We start from the raw sequence: 18,797 nt of genomic DNA, 5'->3' as shown, positions 1-18,797 counted from the left end.
ATTTTCCAGGTACATTTGAATGCTTGTTTCATTTTGAATCTGAATTTTTATGGGTCTGGTAACATAGTAACATATCTTTACCTTCTGGATTGCTGTTTTACAACATTTAGTATAGTGATTATACAGTATACGTTAAATGCAGCTTCTGTTCCCACAGACTTGTAGTTTTTAAATGCTTTTCTCTTTATTCCTATTAACTTCTTTATTTCTATATTAAGCCACATAGGGTGTTTCTTGGTGTTTCTACATTTACTTCTTAAGGGAATAAATTGAGAATAGTAACTATTTAATATAATTTTGAATGCCAACCATTGTTGTTCTGTGTTTTTAGCAGAAAACTATGCCCCAATCTATGCTCTGCAAGGCACTACAATTAGCTTTTCTGAAATTCAGGGTTTTCGTTGTCCCAATGTATATTTGTTTTTTTGCACCAGACATTCAATGAGACATTATGGTCACTATTACCCAGGGGTTCAATTACTTACACATTTGCTTTATGTTCTGGGTCATTAGAGATCACTAGATCCAGTATAGCATTTGGTCTGGTTGGCTCCTCAACAACCTGATTGACTCAATATTTTTAATATCCGGAGCATGTCTGGAAGTTAAGAATTCTACCTGATAAATCATAAGTTTTTCATAAGAATAAAATGTAATGTTGTTTGAGATATCACTAGAGGGGTACCACTGGTGGCTTGTGATTGGCCATAGATTTTAAAATAAATTGACCCGTCACTGACCAGTAGCTATACCTACCCCCAGCCCTCCCCTCTAGTGATATCACAGACCACAATAAAGTATGCACACTGGCTACAGATTTGCAGGAAACACTGGGAAACTGCCTGCAGTGATGCATTTTTATTTGTTCCTATGGCCATATTTTCTAGATGTGAAATAAGTTTTATGTTTAAAAATAAGTGATATGTTTTATGTTTAAAAGGGACAAGTCACCAACTACTTTTTAATTCATTGAGAGATATACCCCTCTCTCTGCCCTTATTCTATGGAGAAATTTAAAATGGAAAATTTAGCTAGGTCCATTAAAATGGGACTCGAGAAGCCAATTTTTATCAAGGCAGTATTTAAAAAGTTTTTGTTTTCTTTACCTCTAAAGCTGTATTATGGTGCTAATTAAGGGTCTAGCTGAGTATCTGATAAGATTACTTTTAGCTTAAAAGTTAACTGTTTGGGAAGTTACTTTAAAACTTGGTTGCGGTTTGTGGTATCAATAGAGGGACGCCACTAGTGCATTGTGATTGGCCAAAAATTGATAAATGACCACTCACAACCCACTAGCTTTGCCCACCCCCATCCCTTCCCTCTAGTGAGATCACAGACCTTGTTAAACGAAATGCTGGGAATCAATCCAGCAATTTCAGCTCTTAAAGTTACCAGGAGTGACTTTTTGCTTCCCCTGGCTTCTTTGAGGATGCTTTATAAGTTTTCTGTTTGCTTACTGGCCTGAGTGGATCCATTTGAATGAATACCCCTGTTTTAAGTATATTCTGGCTTGCTTAAAGTGTGGGGTATAAGCAGCAGGGCTCTGAGCATTATACTGTAAGCCTTATATACTTTTTCTATTTTTGTGTTTTTTTTAAATATATTGCTATATTAAGAAAAATACCTTAATAAATACCTATTCTGTATCTATGTTAAACTACATAGTGTGACTTCACTGTTTCAATTTAATTTATTATGGATCTATTTGTGCAAGTTAATAAGCTTCCTATTATTATAATTATTATTATCAGGGGCTTTTTTTGCAGTTATAAATCCCATTTTGTCTTCTTAAAGATTTTGTTAACAAGGGGGTCTAACCAAACCATTAGAGAAAGCACAGAGACATTGCAAAGGAAGAAATTTAGAATGGAAAATGTGGCTAGGTCTTTGTGTTGGTGATGAATATAGGATTAAAGCTACATTAAAATGGGACTCGAGAAGCCAATTTTTATCAAAGCAGTATTAAAAAAGTGTTTGTTTCTCTACCTTAAATGCTGTATTATGGTGCTAATTAAGGCTAAGGCCACACTAGGCGATAGCGCCGCGATTTGACTCGCGGCGACTTTTCGCTATTTGCTTCCCCTGGTTTTTTTGAGGATGCTTTATAAATTTTATGTTTGCTTCATGGCCTGAGTGGATCCATTTGAATGAATACCCCTGTTTTTAAATTGTGGGGTATAAGCACCAGGACTGTGTGCATTATACTTTTAGCCTTATATACTTTTTCTATTTTTGTGCTTTTTTAAATATTTTACTAATATTAAGAAAACAACCTTAATAAATATCGATTCTTTATCTATGTTAAATTACATACAGTGCCTTCACTGTTTTAATTTAATTTATTATTGGTCTAGTTGGGCAAGTTAATAAGCTTCCTATTATTATCAGGGGCTTGTTTTGCACTTATAAATCCCATTTTGTCTTATTTAAGAAAGTAAAGAGAAAGTACAGAGGCTACATTGGAAAGTAGAGATAAAACCATAACTGGGAAAAGGAGGAAAAGGTTTTCTTTTTCTTTTTTTAAACCTAAAACAAAATAAAAAAATAGCCCCCGGCTACCTTGGTCTTACTTACCTTATCCACAGTGCTACAAACCTGCACCAAATGAGTCAGTTATTATGCGTGTTGAGAAGCCAGCTGTGGAAAAGAAAGGAGTTGAGTTGTCATCTTGTTTCAGGTTTTTATAATTTACATCAGATGTTATATAGATAATAGAAAAATCTATAGCTATTATCTTTATTGCCTGCAATGAATAGTCGAGATGGGTGGCCAGGATTGGGTTCAACTACAGTTATTATTCCTTTTTCCAGGGAGTGTAGAATCTAAGCCTCTGATACACAAGTACCAGTGTGCATGAACTAGTAGATTCTAAGTTTGATTTATGGAGTGCCACATCTTGGCTGGCAACCAGAGTGGTAATGCAAAGTAACAATTACAAAAGTCACTCATAGACAAATGTCCATAAATAGTAACATCTCCCATTGGTTGTTGGAGGAATGACATACTTACCCAATATCACTGGATGGATCTTGTGACAGAGCAATCACAATACATATACAGTAAAAAAAAAAACAGTCTGTATCCCTGATTAATGGTCTTTGCACTGGGAATATCTAGGCAGGGGGTACCTCTGCGAGCTCAAGTGTTGGGTTGGCATCTAACCATGAGGCCCAAATATTATCGAATTTTGTAGGAGAGCCTCGAGCTACATATGTTAGTTTTATAAGTGGTAAGGTTTTCTTCACCAGTGTTATCCAGTCTAACAATTTCGGTGACTCAGAACTCATGCATTTATTTAATGGCAATTATTTTTTTCGCATAAAACAGGATTGCTCTCATTAGTTTCCTTGAATTAGACCGGGGAAGGAGATCCTCAACTACTCCCAGGAGACACACTTCTGGAGACTTAACCCTTGGCAAAGCCAACTGCTCAGACCAGTATCTGCTGATGTGCAGACATTACCACACCATATGCACAAAGCCCACGTTTGCAGCTTGACATTTTGGGCACTCAGCATTGGACGATCTCCCCATAATTTTCAGCTTAAGTGGAGTAATATACACTTGGTGGAAGAATTTAAATTGTATGGATCTATCCCTAGTGGCAATTAGAAAATCATATATATGATCAGTCACTTCTTCCCATTGTTCCTCCCCAAGCGCAGGAACCACCTTAATCCATTTAAGTTTTGCTTTGGCAAAGGGGGTAGGTGTAGTTGGAGGCAGCAATTTATATAGCTGAGAGAGCAACTTTTCAGTCTTGGGCTCCCAGAGCCTATCCTCCCATATGGTTGTGCCCATTTCCAGTTTGAGGGAACAAAATTGTGACTGAAAGGCATTGCGTAACTGCAGATACCTAAAAAACTGTAAACTATGGTTTCCTATTTTTTTTTCCAGCACTTCAAATTGGGGGAAAATTCAATCTGCTGTTAGATCAGATAATCATTTTACTCCTATCTGGGACCAGTTATAGAAGTCAGGAAGATCAAGGAACTGCTGGAGATTAGAGTTCCTCCAAATGGGCATATGCGGGAAGGTAGTATTATTGACACTTGACTTCTGTTTCATTACTATATCCCATACTCTGATAGGGGTGCTAAGTACCTCCGGTAAGACTGGCATGTCTTTCATGGACCTATATGGCGCGTTACGTAGGGCCTCTAGTGATCCCATAATATTTCCGTGTAAGGCTGTTAGAGGATTATCAGGGTCTGGATTGAACCAATTATGCACATATGTTAATTGTCCTGCAAAATAATAGTGCTGCATATTAGGTAAAGCCAGCCCACCCGTGTGATACGAGACTGTTAGAGTGTCCCATCCGACTCGAGGGGATTTATTTGCCCAGACAAATGATCTTATTTCACTATTAAGTTTAGTAAAGAAGCGGTTTGTCAACATTATCAGAGCATTTTGGAGTGGGTAAAGGAATTTCGGGAGGTAAATCATTTTAAATAAGTTGATTCTGCCCCAAAACGTTAACGGGAGCTTCATCCAGTGCATAGCATCATTCTTAAATTTGGCAACGATGGGGTCTAGATTGATCTCGCAAAACTTGGATGTATCTCTGGTAATCTCTATGCCTAGGTATCTGAATTGGGAAACCCAGTTGAGACCGTTTCTAGTATCCCCCTCTCTCGAATCTGCTAGGGAAAATAAATTGCTCTTTTGTCAGTTTACTCTGTGAATAAATTTACCTTTGTGCGAATTTAATATCGTTTTTGAGAACCCGAACACTTCCGTGAGTGGAAGAAGTTTTGCGAATTTTATAGTTAGGGCCAGTGCGCAGTGAATGTAATAAAACTTCTTACTGAAAAAGTTGTTATGTTTGCTCCAAAAGATAACGACACCTTCAAGCACTTCTTCAAAGTGGACAATGCGCAAATAAAATTTGCAATGCGCAATTAAAATTCACAATGTAATAACAGTTTAAGGAAGAGTATTACATTGGAAATGAGACTTTTTATTCTTATTTCTGCTAATTGGTTTGCGCTTTGCGACTTTTATTACATTCCACCACAGGTATGAAGAATGTAAGAAATGAAGTAGCAGAGTGATTCAGACAACAAGATTTCTTCCAGAATTCCTCTAACACACCATTAAGTATCATGAGTATATTTCAGACTATATTTTATATGGAATATATATATATATATATATATATATATATAACAAACAAGGGAAAGTTGTGCTCACCACTAGTTTTAAAATCATTAGGCGGGGGTGCAATGAGGCTGTGACCACAAAATACATATAGACAAATACAAGAGTCCTCTGCACTCAACCCATTATCAATATATTTAAGACAGAGACATTTTGTGCATACTGCTACTGAAAAATGCCTTACCCTTTAAACAAAACAGGGATTGTTTGTCCATATATTGCAATATATTTAAGCTGGCCAACTACGTCAAAGTCATCCCATATCTGGCCAGTCCTATGCTCAATTTTCATCTGATTCATTAAGAATTCTATGGTTTCATTATACATTTTATAAAAGGGACGAATACGTTTTACCTGCAACTTACTAGCTGCTTTCGAAAGTAAAACTCCCAAACTTGGCTGCCCTTTTATTAGACACCAGTGGGATCACCTGACTATAGTTGGAGGGGGTGGGAGCTACAACATGGAGCTGGTCACTGCTCTTGTAGAACTATAACAAACAAGGGAAAGTTGTTTATAGTATTTGTCTATATATATATATATATACCCCCTCCCCTGTGGTGATACCACAGAACACAAGAGAGTCTACTGATAGCAGTGATTGCTCAGTGGGAAATACAGGGAGGCAGTCAATAGAGCTCAAAAGAATTGTGTTTTAGCACAGGAATATTTTCTACAATTAATTCTTAAAATTAATATTCTTAACTAAACTATTGATGAAATAAAATGTTAGCCTACGTCAAACCTTTACCTTGGTGATGGCACAATTACTTGTCTAGCCAACTCGGATCTATGTAGGTGAATTCCTTGTTCATGCCGGTCTTTCTGATTTTGTTTTCTGGGAAGGGAATGTTGCTGAGCATATCAATTTGTTTCTATAAGAAATGATAAAACAACACAGTTATACAGTAATTATTACATTTTGCCAAAGTGATAGGAAACATACTAATAGCATCATTACCAAGTTGTAACTAAGGCAAGGGATGAGCCCAAAGATGGCACCCGGGGTAAGGGGTATTTAATGAAATCTGAGGACAAGGGATAATGTTACAGCCCAAACTCCAAATGGGGGAAACACTAATGATATAATGTGCCTCACCATGTTTGCTCTGACAGTGTTCACCAAGTGCCTACTCCCTGCATGGATGGCCATGCTGGGGCACATGCAGACTAAATAAGTGTACCATTGACAGGACATCTGCACATACGTCACCAGATTTCAGGTCACCTGCATGTCACCCCCACTGTGTAAGGGGAATTGTACCCTCTGCACTATTTATTTTAAACCACCTGCAGTCCATATAAAAAAAACATGTGTACTGCCCCTGACCATTGATGTTTTTTGACTGTCTATTAAATGTCTCACACAGTAAATTAAATCCATTTCAGAAAGGATCAGAACAAGATAGGAATTGCTTGAAAGGATAGGCAGAAATGCTACTAATCAAGTTGACTCTGAGTGCTGTGTATGTTCCGCGGGGGAGTGCTCAATGCTATTAAATTGCTGGAATCAGTTATGCACTTACAATTCTTGGTTTTAGAGGGGGCACCATGCTTCGTTCTTTTACTGTCTCCCAATTAACTGATGAAAAAAATGGGTGGTCCTGGGCATTGGCGTAGACTCCAAGGCGATGTTCTACCTTCGTCTTCAAGAGCTAGAACATAAATAAATAAATAGTTGTTTAAGAAATTGCAAATTAAATGCTTAATAAGAAAAATTAAATAATTCATAGCTAATGCTGTGAATGGCCTTTCCAGGCATCCAGATGATCAGTGTGTTGGATATTTGATCAACACTGCAGATACTGATCTGTTGAAATGCATTTTAAAGGTTAAACATTATTTTAATTTTTATATTAATTAGAGATCATCATTTCATACCCACAAACTCATCTTTAGTAACTGCCAGCATCCAGTGCTTAAAATCATGTAACGCCTCAAAAGAGAACCCTCTAGATTATAATACTACTATAGCTGTGCAATCATAATGGAATGTTTAATATAAACACTGTGGGAGGTTTACAACCAAATAAAGTCAAAAGGAAAATGGCTCATTTGACACAAGCAAAAGGTTTACTTTAATGGCAGCAACCATGTCAGGAATAGGATTCAAAATAGGTCCTAGTATTTTAAGTACACTGAGGCTCAAGAAGACCCCACAACCCCACTAAACAGTGACTGTCTCTGGCATCTTACAGCAGCCCCACAGCATTAGCAAGAATACACAGATTGTCTGTCTGGGCCTGGGAGCAGCAGATTATTGAGAAGACTAGAAGGGAAAAGGCAGAGAGGAAGTGTCAGAAAAAGAAAGGAGTGCATGTAACACAAATATGGAGGCATGACATAAGTAGAAAAGAGACCAACACACACAGAAGACAGAGGCAGAGATGAGACACCAGACATGCCAATATACTGAAAAGCAACAGTCATCATTCAGCAGAGAAATCTCCAGAACAATGCATAGTACAGCTATAAAAAACTATAATGGGAAGAAGACTTTGCTGTTAGATACAACACACCCATTTAAGACTGTGTCTGCATTATCGAGCCTCTGACCACCTCTTCTGGAGAACTATCTATATTAGCGGTCACAACTGTTCCTGCAAATTAAAGGTACCTTGAAACCATTAGACTTTGTTAAAAATAAATAGTTTTTTGGTTAAAAAATCAATTCAGCAAATACAACAGCTTTTCTTTTACTAAATGTTCAATTAAAATTTCAGTGACTCTTTACTAACCTGTTGTATGAAGTCACGAAATTCAGGTGTAAGCGTTTCTGGATAATATGGCTCCGTGTTAGTGATGTTGTCCAGCTGTTCTTGAAAGGTTCCATTTGGTGAAAAGGGCAGCTTGCCAGTGGCCATTTCATAGACGACAACACCGAACGACCACCAGTCCGCTGATGAGTTGTATGGAACGTCCTCCAAAACCTTGAAAAGATGGGATTATTCATCAAACAACAAGAAATACTCAAAGAATTCTTCATATTATTCCTGCCTCATCTGTAACTCCTTAATAATGGGTTTTCTAACATTGCCATCCACGTTAAACAAAATTATTTTTGATTAAGTTTTTTTCCTGAAATAATGAGTACAGACAATTTAAGGACTGATTTATACAGATAGCTAGAGACCTAAAAGTCATAGCTTCTTAGCTAGGAAATGCAGTGGGGGGGGGGCAATTGAATAGTGAGTGCTGAGCTGTGTGGGGGGTGGGTGAACCAAGCAGTAGTTTGAGGTATTTTGTGTGCAGTCTGAGCTGCGGAGAGGGGGAGAGTGATAAGCGTGGATGTCAAGAAGCATGCAACTGGGCCATGTAGTATTTGCATTGGGTGCCATTACTACTTTGTCCAGTCTGTGGCCTGTTCTTACATGATATTTAAATCAACATGTTATCAGTTATAACTAGGATTACGGGATGCTCATAAACTAAAGTAATACCACTATGGTATACACCCTCCCCCAACCCAGCATATGAGCAAAATGCATACAGCAGCTATGGGAATAAAAAAATAATATAAAACGGTGAGTAAATTATATTACAGGTATAGGATCCCTTATCCGGAAACCCGATATCCAAAAAGCTCCGAATTACGGAATGGCTATCTCCCATGGACTCCATTTTAGCCAAATAATCCAAATTTTTAAAAATGATTTCCTTTTTCTCTGTAATAATAAAACAGTAGCTTGTGCTTGATCCCAACTAAGATATAATTAATCCTTATTGGAAGCAAAACCAGCCTATTGGGGTTATTTAATGTCTAAATGAATTTCTAGTAGACTTAAGGCATGAAGACCCAAATTACGGAAAGATCCGTTATCTGGAAAACCCCAGGTCCCGAGCATTCTGGATAACAGGTCCCATACCTGTAAAATAAAAAAACAGGTCATGCCAATATCCCTTTAAAAACTATATTTCATACCTCAGGTGCCATATATCCCGATGCTCCTCCAGTACCATGACAAGCCTTTGAGTCAAACTTTCTAGCCTGGGCAAAGCCAAAATCGGCGATCTGCACGTGTCCCTCTTCATCCAGTAAGATGTTTCTTGGCTCGAGGTCGCTGTAAAACACATATGAGTTTGGTATTAAATATAGGAAGTCAGAGAAAGTCAACTGGGAATGATAGGAGAAATGACAAGGGATCCTAACCCATTAACTGAACATGATGGAAAACAGAAAATGAAATATAAGAACAGAAATTGAAGGAGAACAGAAAGATTGTGATTGAGTATGAAAAACAAGACATAAAAAAGTAACATGGGTAAGACATAACTAAGAATACAGGAATAGACACAATAAAGCAAAATGAGGCTACAGGAGCCAAGATAAAGTGTATATGCCTGTGCAATTGTGTTATCATCATCTATTTAGATGACAGATGGCACCAGCAAGTTACACTTTGCCTTATCATAAAGTACCAATAATTTATTTGACTAATTTAAGCAACGGTACATGTGGGATGATCTGTATATTGACAGGTTTTTATTCACAATGGAGTTTGCAAGATGGGAGCTGAAATGAGAAGGATAAGACATGTTAAGGGTGTAGAAAATAGGCCCAGGAATAAAATGAAATCAAAAGAGAGGAATTTGAGCAATGTTCTTACCGATGAATAATCCCATACTTATGCAGGTACCTCAAACCCAGGACAAGTTCCGCCGAATAAAACCTTTTAAAGAAAAAAATTAAAAATCATTAGATTAAATATATATATATCCTGCCTCTTTTGGGGAATTCGGTGCTAGTGCGTCTACTGGCGCAAAGGAAACCTGGAGCTACCACCACGTCCAAAGAAATTTGTCACTTACTGTGCTTCCTGGCTGTTCAGATATCGGTGACGTTTGATAAGCTTGTGCAGCGTTCCACCTCTGGCATACTCCAAGATGAACAACACGAGTGACTGGTTATAAAACAATAGGTACAAAAATAGAATTGGATAGAGCAGAACAGAGGAATATCATTACCACAGACAAAGAGATATAATTTCAGATACCTATATATGCTCCTGTCAAACAGAGCAATTCAACGGAGCAGAGAAGCATGTTTATGTGTCAATTTATGTTGTTGGTGTCCATTTATTGTTACAAAAAATAAAAACACTTATAAAACTCATATTTAATGGATCCCACCCTCAACATACTTACTACCAGCGCCCATCCTGAGTACTGCTCAGATTTGCTTATGAGGTAACAGGGCTTTGCGAAATTGCAAATATATTAAATGAAATAATTTTGTCAGTGGTGTAAGTATTTGTAAGAAGTGGAAGAGAAGCCCTGTAGTAGTAATAATAGTAATACCTCAGTTTGGAAGATTGCATATGCCCGACTAAGAAATGGACATGTGTGACCTAACCGCAGTATTGTAGCCTCCATCTCGATATCATGGTAGTCTGTCTTCTTTTTCTTCTTTATTATCTTCACAGCGACGAGCTGGCTCTTGATGGTATAAGAAGCCAACATCACCTACAAAAGGAGCATTAAGGGAGTAATTGTTATTGAGTCCCTTGTAAGGACACAAACAAATCTGATATTATTGATGTGTTAAATGGACAAAAATGGACAACTCATAGAGATGATGTCTGAAAGTATAAACATTCTGAACCCCTAAAGAGAACATCTTTCAAAAAATTCACATAAAGCTGTGCAAGTCAGGATATAGGGATATGATGGTCAAGATAAAGGGTAAAATAGATGTTTTGCCTTAAAGGGGATCTATCGTGAAAATCAAATTCTCCAAATGGATAGTTGAGGTGGAAATAATAATATCTTTAAATATATTTCTTTAGCAGAAATGCTTACTTTTTTTGTAAAATGACATATTACTACATGCAATGAGGGTGCTTCCTCTGAGAGATAGTTCAAGCTACTGCTGAATGGGAGTGGCTTCTCACTAGCTATGATGTCACCTAGCAACTAGCAAAGTCCCACCCTCCTCCATGCTGAATAGCATCCTCACACCAACTGTTACTCTGGAAGCTCCTTGTGAGAAAAGTAAGGCTGTCAGCTCTGCACATTCTCTCAGTCAAGTACATCAAGTACCACCACAAAAAGGAGGGAGAGCCCCGAAGTGTTTTATTGTATTCTATTGGTGTAAAGTATTCTCTATCTGGGAAAGGTGATGGGAAGATCTGGCTGCTCTGATTCTGAAGTGCTTATTTTTTTATTTCCTTTCCCAAATGTCCCATGTTTCGATGCTGCAGCCTTTTGGTTTGCATAGCTTCCATTAACCTAGGCACTATCTCTCCCTACTATACCTGCTATCCCACAGTCACACTCCCTTCCCAGAGACTATTATCCCACTGTTACTATAGGCACCATCTCTCCCTACTATACCTGCTATCCCACAGTCACACTCCCTTCCCAGAGACTATTATCCACTGTTACTATAGACACCATCTCTCCCTACTATACCTGCTATCCCACAGTCACACTCCCTTCCCAGAGACTATTATCCCACTGTTACTATAGGCACCATCTCTCCCTACTATACCTGCTATCCCACAGTCACACTCCCTTCCCAGAGACTATTATCCCACTGTTACTATAGGCACCAACTCTCCCTACTATACCTGCTATCCCACAGTCACACTCCCTTCCCAGAGACTATTATCCACTGTTACTATAGACACCATCTCTCCCTACTATACCTGCTATCCCACAGTCACACTCCCTTCCCAGAGACTATTATCCCACTGTTACTATAGGCACCAACTCTCGCTACTATAGACTCCTCACTGAGGATGTTATCTCCACTTCTTATCTAGATGATGCTGAATATCTGTGAAGTCCCCTACTCAAGGCTCTAGGCTACACAGCCTGCATAACTGAGGTGCTGATTTTATTCCCCATAGTCTCTTGTTACCTACCGCTGTTGTTATTGGGGGGAGTCTAGGAGAGTATTTATTTTAGGTCTTCATTTTAATAGCCATCATTTTAGTCCATCTCAAGAAGAAACTCTGCATGTAGCCTTAGATCCCTTTATATACCAAATTAAACCACAAACTACTGAATACATTTTATAATTCAACTTTGAAGGGTGCCCTGCTAATACTCTCTGTATACCCCGCTGATCATTTCAATATGCCCCTCTTATCCTGACCAAATGCGCCCCTGATCGCAATGGAATGCCCCACTCATGGCCTCTGAGTGCCCAGGGAAACCCTTTTCTAATTTGTTGCCTATATGAAACTACCCAATAAAAAACTAAAAGAGACTTGTGCCTTTCACTGCCATCTTCTAAAAAGCGCTTACTCATATAGCTGTAAGCATTGGCACAGGTCTCTTTTAGTTGGCTATTGGGTAAAATATTTACATATAAAATACAATGGAGAAAAAACACAATTTATATATTTTACCTTGCACAATTTTTTAAAAAGAGAGGCGCAATAAATGAGGATATGCCTGCAAGGAGAATGTGTTACGTGGGCCTAATGTCCCAAAAAAAATTGCAGGTGAAATACCTGTGCCGAGCCTAGCAACCAATAAAAAGTAACCTACTCCTGTCAATCAAAACACGACCGTGACCTTGAGCTCAGTGGACTAATGATGCAGAGAGAATGCAGTGAGTCAGCTATAAATCTTTAGCTATTAAACTAAACATAACTTTTAATCAATCATATTTACAAAGTTGACTGTTTTTATGTGATCTACATTGTATTAAAATTGTATTTTTGTGATGGTTCCCCTTTAATTGCTACAAGACAAAGGAATGGACTAACAACTCTGATAAAGAAGTACTGCATGTGCCAGTAATACAGCTAGTAATTAGTTGCAATATGGTCACTAATGGACCAAGTAGTGGAAGCCTATGATAACTGTAAATGATAAGGATATTAGAAGTCACTGAGGGGTTGTTCTGTGACCATATAAAGGCACAAGGCTGCAGGCTGAGTTATACAGGGAACTCTGAGTATCACTCATGTATTATAAGGGATAATGTACCCCCTACTGTAAATGATAAGGATATTAGAAGTCACTGAGGGGTTGTTCTGTGACCATATAAAGGCACAAGGCTGCAGGCTGAGTTATACAGGGAACTCTGAGTATCACTCATGTATTATAAGGGATAATGTACCCCCTACTGTAAATGATAAGGATATTAGAAGTCACTGAGGGGTTGTTCTGTGACCATATAAATGCACAAGGCTGCAGGCTGAATTATAAAGGGAACTCTGAGTATCACTCATGTATTATAAGGGATAATGTACCCCCTACTGTAAATAAGGATATTAGAAGTCACTGAGGGGTTGTTCTGTGACCATATAAAGGCACAAGGCTGCAGACTGAATTATACAGGAAACTCTGAGTATCACTCATGTATTATAAGGGATAATGTACCTCCTACTGTAAATGATAAGGATATTAGAAGTCACTGAGGGGTTGTTCTGTGACCATATAAAGGCACAAGGCTGCAGGCTGAATTATACAGGGAACTCTGAGTATCACTCATGTATTATAAGGGATAATGTACCCCCTACTGTAAATGATAAGGATATTAGAAGTCACTGAGGGGTTGTTCTGTGACCATATAAAGGCACAAGGCTGCAGGCTGAATTATACAGGGAACTCTGAGTATCACTCATGTATTATAAGGGATAATGTACCCCCTACTGTAAATGATAAGGCTATTAGAAGTCACTGAGGGGTTGCTCTGTGACCATATAAAGGCACAAGGCTGCAGGCTGAGTTATACAGGGAACTCTGAGCATCACTCATGGATTATAAGGGATAATGTACCCCCTACTGCCGATTATTCACTTACCTTGCCAAAGGAGCCCTTCCCCAGCTTTTTTATGAGCTGATAGTTGTTGATATTGAAGGGCGGCGGAGTTGTGTCGTCCACTCGATACCTCTTCTGTGCTCTTGTGTCTAGAGGAATAAAAAATATGAGATTTAAATTGTATTCCATAGATATACACTAGGGGGAAGATTTAACAAGGGTGTAATTTCTAATTCGAGTTTTTTTAAGGCCAAAACTGTCAAATTCGACTAGGGAGTTATCCAAATTGGATTCAAGCTTTTTTAAATAGTCAAATTAAATTTTCGAGATTTATCATACTCTGATCCTTTAAGAACTCAAATTTGACTGTTTGCCACCTGAAACCTGTCAAATTGATGTATAAGTCAATGGGAGAGGCCCAAGGATCAATTTGGTGATGTTTGCAGCCTTCCTGACAATCAAGTTTTTTTTCGGAGAAAAAACTCAAATCGAGTTTTTAAAATTCAAATTAAATTCGATTCGAGTTTTTGGGTCAATCCCATTCAACCAAGTTTAGAAAATTAGATTTTGATAATAAATTTCGAGTTCATGGGAGTTTATGGAAGTTTTAAAAAAACTTGCATGAATTTGAAAATCGACCCTTGATAAATGTGCCTCTAAGGGGTAGATTTATCAATGTGTGATATTAGAGCTTAAACAGAAAACTCACCTATTTTCTATTCATTCCTATGGAATTTCTAGAAGCGTATTTATCAACGTTTCCATTTTAGCAGTTAAACTCCATTGCTCTAAATTAATCATTATTGCCTTGTAATTTATTAAAATATCCACATATAAAAAGCACAAACAAAAATGCTGAATAATGCTCTATAAATTTAGAAAACCTTGAAAATCTCAAAAAATTTGCATTTTCCTGACAATTACTAGCAAAAAAAATCCAAACACCTCTAAAACGCTGAATGGCTAAAAAAAGGTTCACTAAGATCAGCACAGCTCCTATTGACTTGTCAAGGACGTCAACTGCTTTTACTTGCCAAAGTTTTATATTAATGCTTTTTGTGGTTCCAATTTGTCAAAAAATAGTAATTTGAATGTTTCTAAATAGGCCCTTATAGGCCGGGGTGCAATGAGGGTGTGACCACAAAATACATGTAGACAAATACAAGAGTCCTCTGCACTCAACCCATTATCAATATATTTAAGACAGCAACATTTTGTGCATACTGCTACTGAAAAATGCCTTACCCTTTAAAAAAAACAGGAATTGTTTGTCCATATATTGCAATATATTTAAGCTGGCCAGAGGAGTTGAGTACAGAGGACTCTTGTATTTGTCTATATGTATTTTGTGGTCACACCCTCATTGCACCCCGCCTAATGGTTTAAAAAATTAGTGGTGAGCACAACTTTCCCTTGTTTGTTATAGTTATACAGGAGCAGTGACCAGCTCCATGTTGTAGCTCCCACCCTTCCCAGCTATAGTCAGGTGATCCCACTGGTGTCTAATAAAAGGGCAGCCAAGTTTGGGAGTTTTACTTTGAAAGCAGCAAGTAAGTTGCAGGTAAAACTTAGTCCCTTTGTAAAATGTATAATTAAGCAGAGGAATTCTTAATGAATCAGATGAAAATTAAGCGTAGGACTGGCCAGATATGGGATGACGTAGTTGGCCATCTTAAATATATTGCAATATATGGACAAACAATCCCTGTGTTGTATAAAGGGTAAGGCATTTTTCAGTAGCAGTATGCACAAAATGTCTCTGTCTTAAATATAGTGATAATGGGTTGAGTGCAGAGGACCTCTTTATATATATATATATATATATATATATATATATATATATATATATATATTTGGGACACTATGGAGCTGATTCAGTAACATAAGTACTATAGCACAACTTCATAACATATGCTATATAGCAATAGTACATTTACCAACAGTAACCTATCAGCAATTATTTTTGATAACTTTTTGGGACTACCCAATGCCAGAATGAATGATTAAATAATTAGCAATGTGGCTTATGTTTTCTGTGCTTACCAGTTGGGGTCTCCTCTGGGCTTCTGCTTCTCGTCTTCTTTTTTTTATCCATTTGAATTCCTTTTCTGCAGATTTTCTTCTACTTCTTCTCTTGTTCTTCTCTCTGTAATAAAAAACTTTTTTCCTGCAAAAAAATGTCGCTCTGACTCTCTAATCCACAATTTAGTCACAAAATCTCCAAGGGAAAACTCCTGGACACCCTGCTCCTAACTGGCACAAAGTCAGTTAAAATAAACTGTCACTATCCAGCTAGCTTGAGTCTGAGTGGCATGCGGCAGCCTGAGTGGCATGCGGCAGCACTATCATCAGATAGCACAGACCCTATTCTACAAATTAGGGGAAGATATAAGTGATACATTTGGCTTTATAGAAAAAATGTTGCATTAGAAATGGCTGGTGATTTCTTCTATGGCAGGATTATACTGCAGCATACAGTGATCATTTGCCTGCTGGCAATCAGTCAAACTGGGAACCATCCTTGGCACTGGTGGTAGAGCATAGGAAACCTGGTATATTGTTGCGGAGAGCCTCCACCTAATGGCCTCCAAGGGATACACCAAATGTAAATAAAAATAGTAACATATAGTGGTGTGCCATGTTACACATGCACCCTTGTTTTGTCCCATTTCCCCTTCTGTTGTCCCCTCTGAGCTCTGTCTGTTGGTTTACCCCACTTGTCCAGTAGTATATATTGGGCTCCATTTTTAACTGCATGTGCAGTATATTGCTAGAGTGGATCATTTTATAATCTTTTTTTATCTATCTGGATGTTGTCAAGATCCTCACAGTTTTGCAATAAACTTCCCAACGATCTTCAAGGTGCCATTCTGATTGAGTCAACTGACATTCCTGAGGTTGTAAGTTTTTGCTTTCTCAAGACTACTTGATAAGTTAAAGAGATCACACTTTCATTGCTTAGAAAGCAACGTGAAGCCTTCTGAAATCAGAAGGTATTAACCTTTCTCGTGCCACACACACAGCAATGCCTAGATAACAAAAATAAGAGTTTTAATTCTCCCATTAGTTTGCTTAGAAAGTGAGGCAGAACAGGTAGCAATAAGAGTAGATTTTATGAAGATAATACTATGCAACATATGTGGGTGTATATGTCTGATAACAAAACCTAGGCTACTAAATAAAACAGACCAGTACCAGTTACCACAAATAGCAGGTAACACTACCTTTCCCAAAGTACCTCTCCTTTAGGTGATACAGATGCTCCCATGCAGCATAAATTCAGGTCAGCAAATTGGCATCTTAGTGTTGATGCTCCAGATCCAGAAATTGTTCAAATAACAGCTGGCACTGAAGGCAAATAAAGTATGAGTATCAGCTGGCATTGAAAGGGTTAAAGCATTAGGCAACACTAGTTGCAACTTTGGCTTTTAATTACTCCACATTTCTCCTGTTTATGATTATATACTCAGTGTATAAGTACCTGTACTATGTATTTGGGCTTTGCCCAGATTTATAACTGTATTAATTAATGTTGAACCAACAACAGAGACAGCACTTTCAAAGGAAAATTCATGTCAATTATGTAAGGGCAGGACACAAATATCAGTGTACCCAAGTTCCATTTATTATCCCCACTATCTGAATTGTGTTATTTGGTTATCTATCCAATATATATATATATGGTGAATAACAAGTAAGTTGCAGTAGCATCTGCTAAAATTCACAGCCCTGTGGTTTGGCAGTCAAAGTAATAAATTCCTTTAGTAGCCTGGCATAAATAAAATCTGCTAAATAAAAATGAGGAGTGCCAATATATTGGGTCAAGTGTATGTCTTCCATAAACATCACAAACAACCTGAAGTACTTTCTTGAAGAGCACTGTGCCACCGATCCATGAATGCTGATCCAGTGAGCCCTACACTTACTTTAAATGGATTCATTCTTTAGGAATTCTGTTATTTCAGTCTGTAATTTTATAGAGATTAAAATGGGTGCCATATGCAGTGTTTTTATTTGTAGCAACTTTTTCACCCACATTTAAGTTCAGTTTGTCTAATGCAAATGTCCCCTTCACCCAGGGGCATGTGCAGAACATGGTCAGTGAGAATTCTAGAGTATTATCTAACATATGAAGAGGAAACTAACCATAGCATTATCAACAAGTCATAACAAGCTAAGACATTGGTAGCTATTCAGTGTTTGTATTAGGAGGAAGAGGGGGATGTAACTGTAAAGAAAAAAGGTGACCCACACTATTGGGGGCAAAAAGAGTTCATAGAAGCAAAACTATAGAAGATGGGCAGGAAACTAGCCAAGAGACTAACTCAGAAAGATTGGATGCAGATAGACAAATGTTAAAAAGGTGTGAGATGCAATGGTTGCAAAATAAACTCTGTGATTCACTGTGAGATAACTGGACAATTGAGGTTAATCTGTACTGAGGGTTATATGGCATTGTATTGGTGCATATCAGGTTGTGAGGCACTGTATGAATCATTGGAGTTATGTGTCATTTTGGGTGCCATGGCTGTGTGTGTCAGCGGATGGGTGTATCTCTCATTTATCATCTAAATCAGGGGTCAGCAACCTTTACGATCAAAAGAGCCATTTTGCCCCCTCTTCCACTAAAGAAAAATAGTCTGGAGCCGCAAAACAGAACACAGTTTATAAACTTTTAAACGTTTTTTTATTTTTTTATTTTAACTGTTACAACAACAGAATACAACAAACAAATATGCAGTGTGCATGTGTAAGCCTACTTTGAAATAAATTAAACACTGAATAGCCCTATTAAATACTAGGGATGCACCGAATCCACTATTTTGGATTCGGCCGAACCCCCGAATCCTTCGCAAAGGATTCGGCCGAATACCGAACCGAATCCGAACCGTAATTTGCATATGCAAATTAGGGG

The 18,797-nt window shown here is 37.9% G+C and overlaps 1 protein-coding gene across 2 annotated transcripts; it reads right to left on the bottom strand.

The window, feature by feature from the left end:
- Nucleotides 1-1,210: 1,210 nt before the first annotated feature.
- On the bottom strand, nucleotides 1,211-17,252 carry LOC121400496 (protein kinase C delta type-like). 2 transcript variants are annotated; one of them, XM_041583684.1, is made up of 11 exons: nucleotides 17,107-17,252; nucleotides 15,926-16,028; nucleotides 13,925-14,031; nucleotides 10,462-10,626; nucleotides 9,973-10,064; nucleotides 9,771-9,833; nucleotides 9,086-9,224; nucleotides 7,902-8,093; nucleotides 6,690-6,818; nucleotides 5,915-6,038; nucleotides 1,211-2,637 (listed from the first exon to the last, which is right to left on the bottom strand). In XM_041583684.1, exons 2-10 carry the CDS (start codon nucleotides 15,975-15,977, stop codon nucleotides 5,931-5,933), a joined length of 1,047 nt encoding a protein of 348 aa, XP_041439618.1. In that variant the 5' UTR covers nucleotides 15,978-16,028; nucleotides 17,107-17,252; the 3' UTR covers nucleotides 1,211-2,637; nucleotides 5,915-5,930. The 2 variants fall into 2 exon arrangements, with proteins under 2 accessions (XP_041439618.1, XP_041439619.1); XM_041583685.1 differs by having other exon boundaries at nucleotides 17,121-17,252.
- Nucleotides 17,253-18,797: the final 1,545 nt, after the last annotated feature.

This window comes from Xenopus laevis, chromosome 2S (assembly GCF_017654675.1).
Source record: "Xenopus laevis strain J_2021 chromosome 2S, Xenopus_laevis_v10.1, whole genome shotgun sequence".
Lineage (NCBI taxonomy): Eukaryota > Metazoa > Chordata > Amphibia > Anura > Pipidae > Xenopus > Xenopus laevis.
Note: the sequence above shows the minus strand (reverse complement) of the source record. Positions and strands in the feature narration are given on the sequence as shown.

What these genes read in the sequence shown, in the direction of transcription:
- LOC121400496 (XM_041583684.1), bottom strand. Translation starts at nt 15,977, where the DNA reads ATGGATAAAAAAAAGAAGACGAGAAGCAGAAGCCCAGAGGAGACCCCA. An exon ending in ATGCAATCTTCCAAACTGAG is followed by an intron (nt 10,065 to 10,461) that starts GTATTACTATTA and finishes TTTTATAACCAG; the next exon opens with TCACTCGTGTTGTTCATCTT. An exon ending in CCCCTCTAAAACCAAGAATT is followed by an intron (nt 6,039 to 6,689) that starts GTAAGTGCATAA and finishes CATTTCTTATAG; the next exon opens with AAACAAATTGATATGCTCAG.